This window comes from Astyanax mexicanus, chromosome 4 (genome assembly GCF_023375975.1).
Source record: "Astyanax mexicanus isolate ESR-SI-001 chromosome 4, AstMex3_surface, whole genome shotgun sequence".
NCBI classification, from domain to species: Eukaryota; Metazoa; Chordata; class Actinopteri; order Characiformes; family Acestrorhamphidae; genus Astyanax; species Astyanax mexicanus.
In genome coordinates, this window is record NC_064411.1 from 2,327,928 (window position 1) to 2,341,087 (window position 13,160).

Genomic DNA, 13,160 nt, shown 5'->3' on the forward strand with positions numbered 1-13,160 from the left:
TACTCAGAGAGATGGAAACGGCCCTAATCAGGGTAAATCGTCCTTCAGAAAGAAGCATGGGAGAAGGGGGCTTGATCTTAAATTCTAAATTTCAGGGATGTTAGAGTTATATTTTGCACTATTTTGTGCATTAACTCTGGATTTAAAACTAGATTACACACAGCTCATTTAAATACTGAATTTTTAGAATTTCCTTTGGTTAAAATTATTTAATAAACCAATATTTTTTCCTCACTTTTTACCCAACCTTATCATTAGAACTATCATTAGTGGTGCTCCAACACGAGGAGGGTTAAGAAGACCAGCACACACCTCCTCTGATACACATGTGATTTCAGACTCCGCCTCTTTTTTTTTAGAACCTCTTTTGCCGAGTAGCATCATCACAGCGCTACGCTCGGAGGAAAGCACTTATTTTTAATATTTTACATTATTCAAAGTAGATCATCTTGTTTAGATGATCAGTTTTGAACATCTCTGCTGGATTTTCTCAGTCAGTTTTATGAGGTAGAGTCTCCTGGAATTCAGGCTTTCAGTTAACAGCTGTGCTGAACTCATCAAGAGTTAATTACTTGAATTTCTTGTCTCTTAATGTTAAAGTTTGAGAGCATCAGTTAAAGTAAAGTAGTGAAGAGGTAGAGTTACAGGTATACAGTGAATAGTGAGTATTTGAGTAATGTTCGAATCCAGGTTATGAGAAGCAACAACTACTCAACTAAATAAAGCTAAAAATACTTTAAGAAGACAAAAGGGTAAAGTATACAGAAAGCATTATTATTTGTGAAATATGTGTGTATTATTATATTGTATTTTATATATACAGCTCTGGAAAAAAACGAAGAGATCACTTCAGTTTCTGAATCAGTTTCTCTGATTTTGCTATTTATAGGTTTATATTTGAGTACAATGAACATTGTTGTTTTATTCTATAAACTACAGACAACATTTCTACTAAATTCCAAATAAAAATATTGTAATTTAGAGCATTTATTTAAATATATATAAAAATAAGATGTAGAGCTTTCAAACCACAACTAATGCAAAGAAAACAACATATTAATAAAGTTTTAAGAGTTCAGAAATCAATATTTGGTGGAATAACCCTGTTTTTTAATCACAGTTTTAATTTCATGCATCTTGGCATCATGTTCTCCTCCACCAGTCTTACACACTGCTTTTGGATAACTTTATGCTGCTTTACTCCTGGTGTAAAAATTCAAGCAGTTCAGTTTGGTGGTTTGATGGCTTGTGATCATCCATCTTCCTCTTGATTATATTCCAGAGGTTTTTAATTTAGTAAAATCAAAGAAACGCATCATTTTTAAGTGTTTGCTGGGACTATTTTCAGCCGCAGTAATCTTCCTCCGCCGCTTGACGGCGCCGTTCCACTTCGGCAGCAGCCGCGTCCCGCAGCGCGAGCGGCCACAGAAAAGTTTTTGTTTTGAATAACAATGCGCGCTCGGGCTGCTGCGATTGGCCGGCGGGTTTCGGCTCCCGCCCTCTGGTTGGAGCAGATGAGAGGGGGGGGGGGCGGAGCCGGCCGGGCTTCTGCATGCGGGCGCGCGGAGGCTGCCGGAGCTGCCAGTGTGTGTTGCCGAGCCTCGCGCGCTGTCTGCCGGTACTCACGCGCACTCACGCACGCGGCGGCGCACCTGCGATGTGAGCGGAATTACGGCGGAGCGGAGTTTACGGTGTGCACGAGGAGCAGCGCGGCGCGCGCAGCGGGGCCATGGCCGTGGATGCGCTAATGGTTCTGCTGTGGGCCGTTACGGCCGTTACCGGGATGGAAGGTAACGCTCCGGTTCTGTTTGGATCTTACGCTGTTTTTCCGGGATTAACCCCTACACCGGAGAGAGGGGGGGCGGGGTACGGGTCCGGGAGCCTCGCCTCGCGGGTCGGTTCGGTTCTGATGGACCTGGAGCTTCTGATCCCTCAGCGCGCGAGTGTGAATGTTTGCCTCTCATCTCTGGAATATATGGAATATATACCTGTGTGTCTCTCTGCCTGTCTATATATCTGTCTATGTGTTTGTTTTTCTATATATCTGTGTTTGTTTGTCTATCTATCTATCTATCTATCTATCTATCTATCTATCTATCTATCTATCTATCTATATACCTGTGTACTTATTTATCTGTCTCTATGCTGGATCCACTTATGAAGTGAAGTGAATCTAATGTGGATTAAAACACAGAAGTGGAGTAAGATCAGCAGTGTGAACGCAATATTTTGTATTTTGTGGTTTGTATGTTTTTCATAATTTGTTCTCCTTTGATGCTGCTGGTTCTGGCTTTGTTGTGGTTAATGGATTATTGGTGAGATGCATTGGAGGTTGGATTGTATATGTTATATTGTGAGGCTTGTTCTGGCTGATGGTGAGATATGTTGAGGTGTATGTTGAGGCTCCTGGACCCTGGGTTGGGTTGTGTTCTGTATGATGGAAAGATGTGTTGAGGTGTATGTTGAGGCTCCTGGACCCTGGGTTGGGTTGGGTTGGGTTCTGTCTGATGGTGAGATGTGTTGAGGTGTTGTAGTGTATGGAGAGGCTCCTGGACACTGGGTTGGGTTGTGTTCTGTCTGATGGTGAGATGTGTTGAGGTGTATGTTGAGGCTCCTGGACCCTGGGTTGGGTTGGTGGGTTCTGGCTGATGGTGAGATGTGTTGATGTGTATGGAGAGGCTCCTGGACACTGGGTTGGGTTGGGTTCTGGCTGATGGTGAGACGTGTTAAGGTGTTGGAGTGTATGGAGAGGCTCCTGGACCCTGGTTTGGATTGGGTTCTGGCTGATGGCGAGAGGTTTTAAAGTGTATGGAGAGGCTCCTGGACCCCCTGGGTTGGGTTGGGTTGTGTTCTGGCTGATGGTGAGATGTTTTGAGGTGTTTGGAGTGTATGGAAAGGCTCCTGGACCCTGGGTAGGGTTGTGTTCTGGCTAATAGTTAGATGTGTTGAGGTGTTGGAGTGTATGGAGAGGCTCCTGGACGCTGGTTTGGGTTTGGTTGTGTTCTGGCTAATGGTGAGAGGTTTTAAAGTGTATGTTGAGGCTCCTGGACCCTGGTTTGGGTTTGTTTAATTAGTGGTACCGGTTCGGTTCCGGTAAGGAGGCGCTCAGTAAGCGCAGCATTCAGGTCACGTCAGAATCTGATTTGATTTATTCTGAAACCGAGCCGGAACATCCGAACAGGAGAAAGACTCTCCGCCCGGTCTGGCATCTGACAGATGGAGGCTGACTGGATGAAGCAGCGCTGCCAGAATTCAGCCATCGAGTAACCGAGCAAGACTTACACAGCGGAGAGAGAGAGAGAGAGAGAGAGAACAGAGAGAGAATAGTGTTTGAGAGAGGAAAAGAGAGAGAATAGTGTGAAGAGAGAAAGAGTAGGAAGAGATAAGGAGAATATGTATCGATGTGTTTGTGTTTATCCATCTCTTCCCTTATCCCTTCTTTTTTCATCATCCTCTCTATTGCTCTGTGACAGTGTCTCTCTCTCTTTCTCTTTTCATCTGTGTCTCTCTCTCTCTCTCTCTCTCCCTCTCTCTCATGACTGAGGTTCAGTAGAGTTCATATTTCTAACCTTACTGAAGGTTAACTGTGTGTGGATGAGTCTGACTGTAGGTTTGTTTCTTGTGCTCACCTGAAAAAAATCCTGTGAAAGTAATTATTAGAACTACATGTTCGTATAGGGCGGCACAGTGGCGCAGTGGGTAGCACTTCCGCCTCCCAGCAAGACGGCCTGGGTTCGATTCCCGGCTGGGGCGACCCGGGTCTTTCTGTGTGGAGTTTGCACGTTCTCCCTGTGTCTGCGTGGGTTTCCTCCGGGTTCTCCGGTTTCCTCCCACAGTCCAAAGACGGCATGTTCAGGCTAATTGGGCCTTGATTGAAATTGCCCCTTAGGTGTGAGTGTGTGAGTGAATGTGTCTGTTTGTCTGTCTGTGTCTGTCTGCCCTGCGATGGATTGGCGGCCTGTCCAGGGTGTATCCTGCCTCCCGCCCGATGCCTGCTGGGATAGGCTCCAGCCCCCCCCCGCGACCCTTCACGGATTAGGCGGTTGACAATGAGATGAGATGAGATGTTCGTATATCCACATTACCCCACCCTCACCTGACAACACACACCTGTACAGAGAAACCACTCCTCTCATTTACTTTACCTGTGGAGCTTTCCACCTGGTGGACTGTTTAAGGTGGAGCAGAGATGTACAGGGCATAAGAGGTTGTAGCACTGATGTATTGGTCAGAATTAAGGTGGAGCAGTGATATACAGGCGGGAAGAAGTTTGAACACTTATGTATGGTGTGGTATGAAGGTGGAGCAGTGAAATACAGGGCAGAATAAGGGTGGAGCAGTGATATGCAGGGCGACAAGAAGTTTGAGCACTTATGTAGGTGTGGAATGAATGCGGAGCAGGTGTATACAGGGCGGGATTAGGGTGGAGCAGTGATATAAAGAGCATGATGAAGGTGGAGCAGTGATATACAGGGGATAAGAAGTTGTAGCACTGATGTATTGGTCAGAATTAAGGTGGAATAGGACTATATGGGGTGAGATGAAGTGATATAAAAGGTTGAATTAAGGTGGAAAAGTGTTATAAAGAGTGGGATGAAGGTGGAGCAGAGATTTACAGGGTGGGGTGAAGTTAGAGCAGTGATATAAAGACAGGGATGAAGGTGGAGCAGTGATATACAGGGCGGGAAAAAGTTTGAGCACTTATGTATGGTGTGGTATGAAGGTGGAGCAGTGAAATACAGGGCAGAATAAGGGTGGAGCAGTGATATGCAGGGCGACAAGAAGTTTGAGCACTTATGTATTGTGTGGGATGAAGGTGGAGCAGTGATATGAAGAGCAGGATGAAGATTAAGCAGGGCTGGATGGAGGTGGAGCAGGTGTGTAAGGCGAAATAAAGGTGAATAAAGGTGGAGCAGTGATATGTAGAGTGAGATTAAGGTGGAAATGTTATATATAAGGCAGAATAAAGGTGGAGCAGTGATATATAGGGCGAGATTAAGGGGGAAATGTTATATATAAGGCAGAATAAAGGTGGAGCAGTGATGTTCAGGGCGGGATGAAGGAGGAGCAGGGCTGGAGGGAGGTGGAGCAGATGTATATGGGGCTGAATGAAGGTGGAGCAGTGATATATAGAGCGAGATTAAGGTGGAAATGTTATATATAAGGCAGAAATAAAGGTGGAGCAGATGTATATGGGGCTGAATGAAGGTGGAGCAGTGATATATATAGGACGAGATTAAGGTGGAAATGTTATGTATAAGGCAGAATAAAGGTGGAGCAGTGATATATACAGGGCGGGATGAAGGAAGAGCAGGGCTGGAGGGAGGTGGAGCAGATGTATATGGGGCTGAATGAAGGTGGAGCAGTGATATATAGAGCGAGATTAAGGTGGAAATGTTATGTATAAGGCAGAATAAAGTTGGAGCAGTGATATATAGAGCGAGATTAAGGTGGAAATGTTATGTATAAGGCAGAATAAAGTTGGAGCAGTGATGTACAGGGTGGGATGAAGGAGGAGCAGGGCTGGATGGAGGTGGAGCAGATGTATATGGGGCTGAATAAAGGTGGAGCAGTGATATATAGGACGAGATTAAGGTGGAAATGTTATGTATAAGGCAGAATAAAGTTGGAGCAGTGATGTACAGGGTGGGATGAAGGAGGAGCAGGGCTGGAGGGAGGTGGAGCAGATGTATATGGGGCTGAATGAAGGTGGAGCAGTGATATATAGAGCGAGATTAAGGTGGAAATGTTATGTATAAGGCAGAATAAAGGTGGAGCAGTGATATATAGAGCGAGATTAAGGTGGAAATGTTATGTATAAGGCAGAATAAAGTTGGAGCAGTGATGTACAGGGTGGGATGAAGGAGGAGCAGGGTTGGATGGAGGTGGAGCAGATGTATATGGGGCTGAATGAAGGTGGAGCAGTGATATATAGGACGAGATTAAGGTGGAAATGTTATGTATAAGGCAAAATAAAGGTGGAGCAGATGTATATGGGGCTGAATGAAGGTGGAGCAGTGATATATAGAGCGAGATTAAGGTGGAAATGTTATATATAAGGCAGAAATAAAGGTGTAGCAGTGATATAAAGGGCTGGATGAAGGTGTAGCAGGTCTGTATGGAGGGAGGTGGAGTGTGTAATGGGTAACAGCTCGTAAAGTGGTGGACTGCGGCTAACCGCAGCAGATGGAGCGGGTGGAGGGCGGAGGGTGGAGAGGGGGCACAGTGATCTCACTTTCGTCAGCTAATTGAAAGGGAGTTGGCCTTTGGCTGGTTATGAAGATCTGTTACTGCATGGATGGATGGATGGGTGTGTGTGTATAGTGTGTGTGTGTGTATAGTGTGTGTGTGTGTGTATAGTGTGTGTGTGTGTTTGTAGCAGCTTAGTGCACTGTTTCACCATGATCAGATTATGTGGCCGTAATCGCCAAATTGCCCTGGTGATCACAAACAGTGTGTTATAAATCTCAGAGCGAGGGAGGGGGGAGGGGGGATAACGAAGGGGTGAAAAAAGAGAGAGAGAGAGAGAGAGAGAGAGAGAGAGACCATCTGGGTCTGGAGCATCACTCTGTTTACCCCTCCCTCTCTCTCTCTCTTTCTCTCTCTCTCTCTCTTTCGGCCAAAGTGCCCCCAGAATAGATCAGCCCGTCCTCAGATCAGCCGTTAATACGCAGCATTAATTATAGATGTGATCATTCATCTATTAATTATTGATCAGTGATGAGGTATTAATAGCAGATCTCTCTCTTCTGATGATGGGTTTATATATTTATAGATGTATTTATATTGAGCTCATCATCGTTTGGTCGGGTCGCTGAGTCCCGATTGGTCGGATTAGCTCTCAGTACTGTAAGAACATCAACCCTGGTTCCCTCTCAACCCTCTGGTTTTACTAATCTGCCTCTGAACAATAATCACTAAAGCAGTAAAAGCGTGACTGTCTGTGGTGTGACTGAATACAGCATGACTGTCTGTGACGTGACTGACCACAGCATTACTGACCATGGCATGACTGTCTGTGGTGTGACCGACTGTGGTGTGACTGACTACGACATAACTGTCTGTGGTCTGACTGGATATGGCATGACTGTCTGTGGTGTGACTGACCACAGCATGACTAACCACAGCATGACCGACCATGGCATGACTGTCTGTGGTGTGACTGACAACTGCATGAGTGTCTATGGCGTGACTGACCACAGCATGACGGACCACAGCATGACTGTCTGTGGTGTGACTGACCACAGCATGACTGACCACAGCATGACTGACCACAGCATGACTGTCTGTGGTGTGACCGACAGTGGTGTGACTGACTACGACATAACTGTCTGTGGTCTGACTGGATATGGCATGACTGTCTGTGGTGTGACTGACCACAGCATGACTAACCACAGCATGACCGACCATGGCATGACTGTCTGTGGTGTGACTGACAACTGCATGAGTGTCTATGGTGTGACTGACCACAGCATGACTGACCACAGCATGACTGTCTGTGGTGTGACTGACCACAGTATGACTGACTACAACAAGACTGGCCACAGAATGACTGAATACCACAAGACTGACCACAGCATGACTGCCTACAACATGACTGACCACAGCATGACTGTCTACAACAAGACTGCCCACAACAAGACTGACCACGGCATAATGACTACAGCATGACTGACCACAGCATGACTGACCACAGCATGACTGAATATAGCATGACCACAGCATGACTGACTAAAACAAGACTGACCACAGCATGACTGACCCCAGCATGACTGAATATAGCATGACTACAGCATGACTGTCTGTGGTGTGAGTGACCACAGCATGACTGACTACGACATGACTGACCACGGCATGACTGACCACAACATGACTGACCACGGCATGACTGACTACAACATGACTGACCACGGCATGACTGACTACGACATGACTGACTACAACATAACTGACCACAGCATGACTGACTACAACAAGACTGACCACGGCATGATTGTCTGTTGTAAGACTGACCACGGCAATACTGACCACGGCATGACTGACCACAACGTGACTGACCACAGCATGACGGATTACGACATGACTGACTACAACAAGACTAACCATGGCATGACTGACCACGGCATTACTGACCACAGCATAACTGACCACGGCATGACTGACCACAGCATGACTGCCCACAGCATGACTGTCTGTGGTGTGACTCCATGATGCTTGCAGTAAATGCAGCAGGTATTTTTTTGAGCAGGTAGACATTTATATTCAGCTGAGCTCGTTCTGCATTTCTATCAGACCCGTCTGTCCGCAGAGCGAGAGCTAAAAGCCGAGAGCGAGAGCTAAGAGCTGAGAGCGAGAGCTGAGCGCGAGAGGCGAGAGTCGGGGAGTTTTGTAGTGTTTTTGTGATGCAGAGTGAACGAAACAAAAACCAGCAGCCTAATCTCCATCCTGCCACACTGCAGGAAGCATCATTACCGAGCGCACCGTCCTGCTTTCAGCCCTAATCAAACCACCTGGGTCCACCTGCATTTACTGAAATAAACCGCTCACACGCACTGACAGACGCACAGCGCCGCTAGCTTTAGCCATGCTAATTCTGCAGCTGGGATTTGTGGAGGTTTGTTGAGATTCTAAGGCTGAATTTACTGTATCAGTACTTTAAACTGATCTACATTTTCACTCAATGTGATTATTGCAGCAGTAGACCAGCACTTAGACAGTTGCGCCACCTACCAACCAACATACCAACATACAGCTCTGGAACAAACAAAGAGAGCACTTCAGTTTCTGAATCAGTTTCTCTGATTTTACTATTTATTGGTTTATGTTTGAGTAAAATGAACATTTAGAGTCATTTAGAGCATTTATTTGCTTCATATTAATTTTAAGAGAAAAGTTGAAGAGTTCAGAAATCAATATTTGGTGGAATAATCCTGGTTGGTTTTTAATCACAGTTTTTTTTTTTCATGTATATTGGCATCATGTTCTCCTCCACCAGTCTTACACACTGCTTTTGCTTTTGGATAACTTTATGCTGCTTTACTCCTGGTGCAAAAGTTCAAGCAGCTCAGTTTGGTGGTTTGATGGCTTGTGATCATCCATCTTCCTCTTGATTATAATAAAAGAAATTCATCATTATTTTTAAGTGGTCTCTGATTTCTTTATCAGAGCTGTGTGTTCAAGCTGTGAGTTGTTATCTTGTTATCTTGCAGTTTTCATGCATCTTGGCATGTTCAGGCATGTTTGGGTATGTTCTCCTCCACCAGTCTTACACACTGCTTTTGGATAACTTCAAGCAGTTCAGCTTGTTTGGTGGTTTGATGGCTTGTGATCGTCCATCTTCCTCTTGAGGTTTTCAATTTGGTAAAAACCAAACTATATATTTTTAATGGTACAATATCAAATCAGCTTTTAATTATGAGTTTGACCAATTCATTGGTAGGAGTTTTGCTGATACAAGCTTTATTTTTTTTTGCTTTTTTCTTTTTGGACGCTGAGTTTTGGCCGATGTTCTGAGCTGATATGTTTTTGGATGAGTCTCAAGGCTTTTTCGGGGTAGATTTTTTGTATTTGGAGACGTGCATTGCACTTTGTTTGTGTTGGAGTGTGTTCGGAGTGTGTGTGCGCTGGCTTGTTTATAGCTATTGCTACATCTTTTCATTCTAATCCATCTCTTTGATGCGCTGGCTGAAGTGGGCAGGCTGGCGCAGGCGTAATTGGTTTAAGGGCACGGGGGGGGGGGGGGGGGCGGAGGGTGGCGTGTGCGGAGGGTGAGGAGGGAATTAGTGCTGCTGTGGTGAATAATGATCTACAGATGCCCAACACATCCTTCCTCCCTCTCTCCTACCCTCGGTTAATGGCATGCAAATTCATCTCAACCTCTCTCGCTCGCCCGGACTCAACCCGATTCAGTTAAGGTCTTTCTCTCTCTCTTTTCTTCTTCTCTTTCTCTGTATTTCCTCTTGTTTCTCTGTGCATTTATATAAATATATACAGGGGTTGGACAATCAGAACTAAAACACTTTAGGTTTCATGGCTAAATTGGAGCAGCCTGGTGTTCAATCTTCATTAATTGCACATTATTGCACCAGTAAGAGCAGAGTGTGAAGGTTCAATTAGCAGGGTAAGAGCACAGTTCTGCTCTAAATATTGCAATGCACACAATAACATTATGGGAGACATACCAGAGTTCAAAAGAGGACAAATTGTTGGTGCACCAATCGTCTTGCTGGAGCATCTGTGACCAAGACAGCAAGTCTTTGTGATGCATCAAGAGCCACGGTATCCAGGGTAATGTCAGCGAGATACCACCAAGCAGGACCAACCACATCCAACAGGATTAACTGTGGACGCTGTAAGAGGAAGCTGTCTGAAAGGGATGTTCGGGTGCTAATCCGGATTGTATCCAAAATAAAAACATAAAACCACGGCTGATCAAATCACGCAGAATTCAATGTGAACCTCAACTCTCCTGTTTCCACCAGAACTGTCCGTCACCACAATCAATTATTGTGGTCTAAAACCAGGTGTTTCAGTTTCATTCTCCAACCCCTGTATGTATGTCTGTGTGTGTGTGTGTGTGTGTGTGTGTGTTACGGCGGATGAGTCCGTCTCATGTTCTCATTAGTGTGTGTTGTGTGCCAGAGGCTGCTGTAATGCTCTATAATCAAATGTGTTTGGATGGTGGGATTGGCTCAGCTGTGTCTGTTTCAAATCATTTACTGAACCCCAGGGCTGCGTGATTTAGGGGGGAAAAAAAACAACATGGCAATATTTCGTTGCATAGAGATGCAGCAAAATTAACATATCTGTCCGAAAACGAAACCAAACTTCCTCATCCTCTTCCTCCTCGTTGTCTGCAGCAGCTAGTAAACGAAAATATTCATAAAAACGATCAGAGTCGATCGGGAAAAGCACCGTGTCTACATCAACCCATCAATTATTATTAGTATTCATGGCCCCGCCCACCTCGGCTCGGGACCGCCCACAGACAGCAGAGCTGAAGCCGGGCAGAGCTGACGCCGTCTCGTCAGATAGGAGATAACTAACAGACAGCGCTAGGAGCTAACAGCATGCAGTTCGTTCCTGTGTTATTTGTGCGAATAACACATCAGTGTTTATATACTTTACCCAGTAATTCAGAGCTAAGAAACGAATGGTTAGAATTAGTCTATGGAGGAAAAACACCACCAGACAAGTACAACTGAGTAGAACTGAGTTTGGTTTAGTTTCACTCTCCAGTTTAGTGGCTGAACCACTAAACTACTTTACTACATCCTGACATTATTACTCACCTACGTGGGTGGAGCCTACCTTTACTTAACATTGACAGGTTAATTGGTTAATTGATTGGTTAACTAAATTAATTATTCATTTAGTTAATTTATAATTAATTCACATTATTACATTGTTTCCAGGAGCACCAGCTTTAACTGAGGAACTCAAGACTAATTTACATACATTTTGGAACATACTAGCGCTGCAACAATTAGTCGATATAATCAATTATATGTCAATTATTATAAAAAAAAACATTGCATTTAATGTTTTTAGTAAAGTTTCTCCAGCACTAAGGCTGGAGCAGTATTAGCATTAGCCGCTAAACGCAGCGCTAGCTCTTTCGCAGTTTAGTATGTTAAAACAAGCTACGTGGGATGAACTGCTAGCTAGCTAGCCAACATTTACGTCCCACTAGCCCTGCAATTAGCAGCTAACGCTAATGCTAATGCTGCTGCACCCAGCCTTAGTGCTGTAGAAACTTCACTGAAAACTCACCCTTATGTACGAAATAATGTAAATCTTACTGTAAATAAACAGAAGCTCTTTACTCACCAAATAAAGATTTTTAGTTTTTAGGAGGAGAGAAATCTGTGTAAACTTTAAAAGAAAATGTTTTATAGTCAAAAAAATACGGTAAATGAATCAGAAATCAAATAAAAAGACAGAAACTTGTACACTGTGGTCAGTATGGTAGTTGGTAATGTAATTATTGTTGACAGGTCTGTTAATTATTTGATCATTAGATAATTTTATTAGGGTTCGTTTTTTTAGATCAGGACTGTAGAGGAATTCCAGCAGGGCGTTGTTCCCACGTTGATGTGGGTCCTGAGCTGCAGATCTTCTGGGAGTCGAGGCTGAGTGAAGCTCCGGTCTCTCCCGGGGCTGAACCGGTTTAAACTCGTCCAGATGGTGAAGATGCTGCTGCCGAGGTACCGGGTGTTCGTGATGATTCAGGAGGGAACTGGCGGCTCTGCTGGTTTACCGTGTTCTCTAGCTCGTCTTTCACGGGTTTCTGCGTCCCGCGAGCGTTCAGTTCCTGTACGGTACCTGAGTCGAGGCGTCCCTGGTGTTTCGAGGTGGGCGTGCCGCTGGAGCAGTTAACCAATCCCAGGAGATCCTGTAGAGAAGACGTGTAGCCGTTACTGGCAGTTCCCACCTGCTCTGTTTGGAGGACTGTGAGGGTATGTTGTCCCAGAAATTAATGCGATAAACGATATTGTTGGCATTTTAAGACGATTAAATGCCACTAATATAATTATACCATAGAATCATAAAGGAATTACACCCATTTAAAGGCTTTTTTGAAGTGTGCAATGTGTATTTGCAACATGACGTACAGCCCCGGTCTGCCCAGCTGGCCCACATTGGACCGGCATTAAGACCCTGCCTCAGCCTTCACTCAAGAGATACGCTGACGGTAAGAGGAAAACTGAGGCGACACAAAACTTAGAAACTAAGAAAAACTAAAGTTAAGCGACTAGAGCCGCACTGGGCCAGTACTCTACGTTTTTTTTAGGTTGTTTTGGGTATTTATGGAGGGCGTTTTGTTTATTAGTAAAAGGAGTTCATATATGTGCATTCTCGAGTGCAAACACAATGGATGATATCACGATGATTAAAATGATTGAGGGTCATGTCCATTTATTGAACGATAAGCCAATAACATAATTATTGTGACAGGCCTAATCGCAAAACATAAATCACACTTAAATCAAACAAGTCATGTTGCAATGTTTTGATTCTCGACACAAGAAAAAGTAGATACACAGCGCTGTCTCTGTGTCTGTGTGAGTGACAGGCTGCTGCTGCCCGAGAACGCTTTAAAATCACAACATTATCGTTTATCGCAATAATTTCCGGGACAATATATTGTCCTGAAAATT

At 44.6% G+C, this 13,160-nt stretch overlaps 1 protein-coding gene across 2 annotated transcripts in view; it reads left to right on the forward strand.

Annotated features, from left to right (window-relative positions):
- Positions 1–1,556: 1,556 nt before the first annotated feature.
- Positions 1,557–13,160, forward strand: part of LOC103025121 (ephrin type-B receptor 1) — a 328,663-nt gene continuing 317,059 nt past the window's right edge. For both annotated transcript variants that reach the window (XM_022664950.2, XM_049477190.1), the window contains exon 1: positions 1,557–1,790. In XM_022664950.2, coding sequence (XP_022520671.2) covers positions 1,730–1,790 — 61 coding nt within the window. In that variant the 5' untranslated portion in view covers positions 1,557–1,729. The remainder of the gene's footprint in view (positions 1,791–13,160) is intronic.